This window comes from Setaria viridis, chromosome 8 (assembly GCF_005286985.2).
Source record: "Setaria viridis chromosome 8, Setaria_viridis_v4.0, whole genome shotgun sequence".
Taxonomy (NCBI): Eukaryota; Viridiplantae; Streptophyta; class Magnoliopsida; order Poales; family Poaceae; genus Setaria; species Setaria viridis.
In genome coordinates this window covers 28091639-28097072 of record NC_048270.2, presented here as the reverse complement: position 1 = coordinate 28097072, position 5434 = coordinate 28091639, and the positions used below count along the sequence as shown (strand labels likewise).

Here is a 5434-nt window from a genome sequence, read left to right as displayed (position 1 = left end):
CCGTGCATGAGCTCAAGCCACCCCTTGGCTCGGAAGCTCGCTTGGCGAGGAAGGGGAGCCGCTTCTGCTTTGTCAATGGCCCGCAGAGGAAGAGAGAGGAGAGAGAGACGGGAGAGGAGACAGACGGATGAGGGAGGCGGAGCGGATGAGGAGATAAGGGAGGGGTTGGGGCATGGAGCGCGCTGACCGGATGAAAATATCTAAGTGTTGCGGCGTGGGTGGACCGAAGGCCCTCTAGTACTGGACAGGGGCTCAGTACCGGGTGGAGGCTCCAACCGGTACTAGAGGTCTAGTACCGGGTGGAGGCTCCAACCGGTACTAGAGGTCTAGTACCGGATGGAGCCCCCATCCGGTACTAGAGGACCTCCGGAGGTTTCCAAATTTGGATCCGGTACCCGGATCCAAAAGTGACCGGTTAGGGACGAGAGGTCATTTTTCTGGTAGTGGGCAAGTCCCTCATCCTCGATTCCTCATCTCATTCTCGCCGCCCGCCTCCCTCTCCCTCCATCGTAGGCGTACTGGTAGTTAAGCTACCCCGTGCCGTCGTGGTGCAGAGCTGGCCGGCCGGCCGGATGCGGCCAGATGGCTACTTCGATAACACCATCTGGGCTGCCCTACGCCAGCTGTGATTCTTGCTTGGAAGGTTGGGTGCTCTACTCTAACTGACTCTTGTCCTTTGCCCGCAGCCTTTTTGATGAATTGTACCACTGGTGTATTAAGTCGTGCTTTGCATCTGCGTGTTGATATATGCATTGCCACGAAAGCTTATCGGAGAATGTGTTACTCTACATCTGCAGGTTTATGCGTACCAATATCATGGGCACCTTAACCACTGTGACAGGGATCATATCCATTGCGGCTCTGGAATACCACAGCTGCCAATGGAGATGCTCACACGCACGTCTGTTGCTGCTTTGCTACTACTTGGGCTTCAAATCCAGTTTACCACTATCCAGCCAGAGAATTAGAAGGTCAAATGCCATCTTATTTGATCAGCATTTGTGTAACCTTAATAGACGATCTCTAATTATGCCTGATTACTTTATACTTAAATTCACAGGAATACATGAATATGCAATTTCATATGACATTAATTTCATGAGTTTATGGTAAACTGAAACACTTGTCGTGTGGCATGATTGCATAAAGTTATTTATTCTTGGATACAAAAGTTCATCTAAAGTGATTCTTTTTTGTCATAAGCAGATAAGAATGAAACTCATGTATCATAAATGGATTGTCCCAAGATCTATCTTTGGTTGCTCTAAATTGACGAACAACCTATGTAGGTGAAACTTCTATTTGCATTTTTTTAGATATGCAGGAAAGCAACCTATGTAATTTTATATTATTTTTGTGCTAATATTTGTAGTTTTTTATAAGGAATATTCTTGCGGGTAAGATTTTAAGTACATGGATTGTATATCTACTCCACCAGCAATTGATGGCCCCCTCCACCGCCGACTCGTCCACGGTCTCCCAACCTCGCTTAACTGTGCTGGCTAAGGGTGATTGTGTGAAACAGACACTCTTGAAAAATCTTTCCAGATGGTATGCAACTATGGTTTAACTTTCCAGGCATAATTTATGTTTCTTTCTCAATTTTTGTTTATTTTGTATGCAGTGATGGTATGCAAAATTGACGCTCTTGAAAAATCCTTCCTAGGAACGTACCCTCCCCTTCATGGTCTACAAGACATGCCTCGATCGGGTGTAGGGGCGGAGCTGGCCCTTCTTACCAGGGTCAGCTGACCCGATGGAGTTCTAAATTCCTTAACTAAAATCACTGTTCATCACTAATTTAAGTATGTTCGACCCCGTCATTTAAAATAGCTGACCCCAGTGGCCTTTCAGTCTGGCTTCGCCTCTGATCGGGTGGGATGCGGTGGCAGCTGATGGTGTTGCAATGCTAGCGATGCAGTGGTGCAGGTAGGGGATCACACGATGGAGGTGCAGCAGACGGGACAGGCCGCGCGACAAGGTGTGTAGCAAGCAGGACCGCCTGGTACTAAAAATCTTTTGCACCAATATAACCCTTTTACTTCTTTGTCCAGTCTAAACTATAGATCAGTCTTCAACCTTTAAAATTTGACAGATTCTATCTTACAAAAAGGCACTTCAAAGTTCATTTCCTAAAAATATAATGGCCAACAGTCTGATGCTAACCGCGCTTCTGATTTGAACTTGCAGATAGTGGACGAGATCAACAAGATTGCTTCAATAGCACTGAGCTTGAATGTTCCTGGGCAAATTTTTGTTAGTCAAACAGCCCTCATTGTTTGATTCTTTATTCTTTTGTTCTTCTTTAAGCTGGTACTCTATTTTGAATGACATGCATTTACATTCCTCGTGTGGCCTCAATATGGAAAAATAAACATATGTCGGACATTTTTCTCTGTTATCTTACGTTCTTGACGTTTGATGTGGCTCCACATGATGTTGAAGAAAGTCCATCCCCGAGTCTTTGCGAGCACGCATGATGTTGAGCTTCAAGAATTTTAATGACTCATTCTTGGAGCAATATGAGGGCTACTCTAGAATGTAAAAAGGAACACACAACATAGAAGACCCGGCTGTCAGATTCTCCATTTCAGTATCAATGCTATCGAGCATTTCCAAGGACATTAATTGAAAATTAGTTGTAGCCCGTTTAAATGACATGACACGACACGACTCGGCTGCCAAGTTTTGTGTCTCAAGTGAGGCGCCTGTGCTTCCCGATCGGTAGCTAGCTATCAAGCAAAAGATGGCTGTCTGGGCATGGGTAACCTGTCGATAAACATAAGTCTATAACATGGCAATACGAGTGTATATCATGCATATTGCCTTGGAATGTTAAGTCCTCTGATCGCTTGGTATATATCGTGCTACAAAAGATTCTGATGGCGAGTGCAGTTTGCTAAATCAATATACCGAGGAGATAAGAGCTCACCAGGCAAATCCGTTTTTGCTTGTTGAAACAGTTGCTGCCAGCGTTAGTCGTGACTGTAATGTGCAAAGATGGGGTCGCTATCAGAATTGAAAATTCATAACCATAGCAAGAAGAAATTGCAATGTGATTTTAGGTGAGAAAAATTTATTGCGCACATCCTTCTACCCTACTGATGTTAGCGGGAAGCTGTTGTGATACTCAGATAGGATGGCCAAGTGCTCTAGAATACGATTTCAACCTGCCTTGCATAATCACTTTGTACAAGTAGAATCCTTAGCCTGCATGACATTGGCTTTTAAGTTCTTTTTTTAAAAAAAACGCACGTGCACTTTACTAGTCTTTTTTTAATAAACAGAAGATTTATAATTCATTAACACAAGTCATTGAGAAGTCACAGAGCCTGTTGTACAATGCAATGTATTTTACTCGAATTCTCGCTTTGGTGCATCTGGTCTGCAGCAGCCAGAAGGAAAATCTACTGTAGACATTGCCGAGCAAATGTACAAAGTGATGTCAATGTTCAGTGCAGCTAAGTTTGCTGGTCGACGTGGCGTTTTCTGATTGAATTTTCCAATCTTATTTATCACCAAATTCCCTGCCCTGAACAATCCTGACCTCGCACTGTCGCACACCTGCAGAGCTATTTATCGAATAGATTGATGCTGGACGAGTATTATGTTAACATCTGGATGGCCCCTGCCTTAGAACATAACAGCAATTACGAGTACCATTACACAAGCATTGATTATAATACATATGCATGACCTGCAGAAGCAAGCATGACTTGACCTGGTACAAATAAGCATAACTTGCAGAAGCAAGCACGATGATAGACCTGCAAGACCTGCAAAAGCAGGCATAACACAGCTTTGGTTCCAAAGCATAAACTTACACAAATAAGCACACCATGCAGGCCTGATTATTCAAGGAGCCTTCCAGATGATGGGAATTCAAACAAGAAGATCTATGAAATCCTCTTCCTCGGAGCCTTTATTATTGACGCGGCTGTGACCAGCACTCCCCATAAGAAGTGACTTCTTGTTAGGCAGCCGTTCAAAAACCTCCCTACGCACACGAATGTGTCGTTTCTCATTTTCCTTCCTATCAGCAAATATGAGTCCGCCAGCTTGCTTCCCATCAGCAAACATGTTTAGTTCAAGTCTGCCGCCATTCTTGTTGGCACGGTGCACAAACAGTGCACAATCCTTGAAATCGTCAAAGCAACGCTGCATCTCTTCACGGCTCCGCTCCTCACCCCAAAACTTGCACCAGCGCTCATACAAGGCCCACAGGGCTTCATCTGACTCGAGGTCCTTGTCGTCGAACACAAAACGACCTACAGGCGCAGGTGCGCCTATTGGATCATATCGGATTGACATTAGATTTTGCCTTTGATCAACCCAATTCAAAACGAAGAGAAGTGGATCTGAAGAGGGAGAAAGATAGGATTACCTTGATTGGAACGGGCCATGTGGGAGGACAGGCACCTCCCGAACGGCGGTGAGGTGGGGGGGGAATCTGCGCAGAAGCAGATCTTGGGCGCCCGCACCGGCTGAACCCGCCCCGGCTGCACGGCGAGATGCAGCAGACATAGCTGAGCAAGCGGCGCGAGCCGCGACATGGGACGCACGCAGGAGCATGGACGACATCATGGATCCGGATGGCGGCGAGAGGGGCGCACGAAGTGAGGGGACAGATATATGGGCGCACGAAGTGCGGCGAGAGCTTCGGAGTTCGATCTGAACCAACGGATCAGATATATGGACAGCCAGGAACAGTCGGTCTTAGCAGGCCATACCCACGCCCAGGTTTTTGAGCCCATTTAACAACTATTAGTATTTTTTAAATTTTCAACTAATAAAAGCACACTTTGTGAAGTAGCATGCAAAACAAATTATCTCATACCCAAAGTATTTTATGCATGTTGTTGAATAGAAGTTTCAAAAATTATAGAACTGATTTACTATTTTCTATAGTTTAAATGAATTTCTAACTGGTTATCAAAATCGATTAAAATTGAACTAAGTGTACCTCTAATAAGATCGAAAATATTTAGGCTCATATATCCCATTATTGCCCATGTACCAAAGATAGATGAAGAATTAAATTATTTGCTAGGGATAATTCAAACCTATATCTCCAAATTACCACAAAATAATTATAATAATATCTGAATTTGGTCAGAAATTCTACAAAGTGACATGGAAACATATTATAGGTCCATAAGCTTTCCATAAAAGTTTCAAATGATTTTAATAAAGTGGGACTATACATGGTTCATAAATGGATACATCTCTTATATAGTTTCATATAGTTCAAGTCAAACATTGAAGTTTGAATACCACATAACATTTTCCGAACTCGTATCCACCTCAAATTTTAATACAATCTTATGTTTACCTTAACAATAGAAAATGTGAAGTTAAATTAGCAATTTATATACAAAAAATGTTTTTCAATATCCTACTTGGGGTGGAAGAAACATAAGCTATATGAAAACAA

The 5434-nt window shown here is 43.5% G+C and overlaps 1 protein-coding gene and 1 long non-coding RNA gene across 3 annotated transcripts; one reads left to right on the top strand and one right to left on the bottom strand.

The window, feature by feature from the left end:
• Positions 1 to 340: 340 nt before the first annotated feature.
• Positions 341 to 2004, top strand: LOC117834092 (uncharacterized). Of its 2 annotated transcripts, none has more exons than XR_004635694.2 (4): positions 341 to 971; positions 1207 to 1285; positions 1384 to 1551; positions 1667 to 2004. It is a non-coding gene; the product is annotated as an uncharacterized lncRNA (long non-coding RNA). The 2 variants fall into 2 exon arrangements; XR_004635696.2 differs by having other exon boundaries at positions 1625 to 2004.
• Positions 2005 to 3605: 1601 nt separating this feature from the next.
• LOC117833929 (uncharacterized) lies at positions 3606 to 4632 on the bottom strand. Its single transcript, XM_034713518.2, has 2 exons — positions 4385 to 4632; positions 3606 to 4286 (listed from the first exon to the last, which is right to left on the bottom strand). Exons 1-2 carry the CDS (start codon positions 4551 to 4553, stop codon positions 3883 to 3885), a joined length of 573 nt encoding a protein of 190 aa, XP_034569409.1. The 5' UTR covers positions 4554 to 4632; the 3' UTR covers positions 3606 to 3882.
• Between the last annotated feature and the right edge of the window lie 802 nt (positions 4633 to 5434).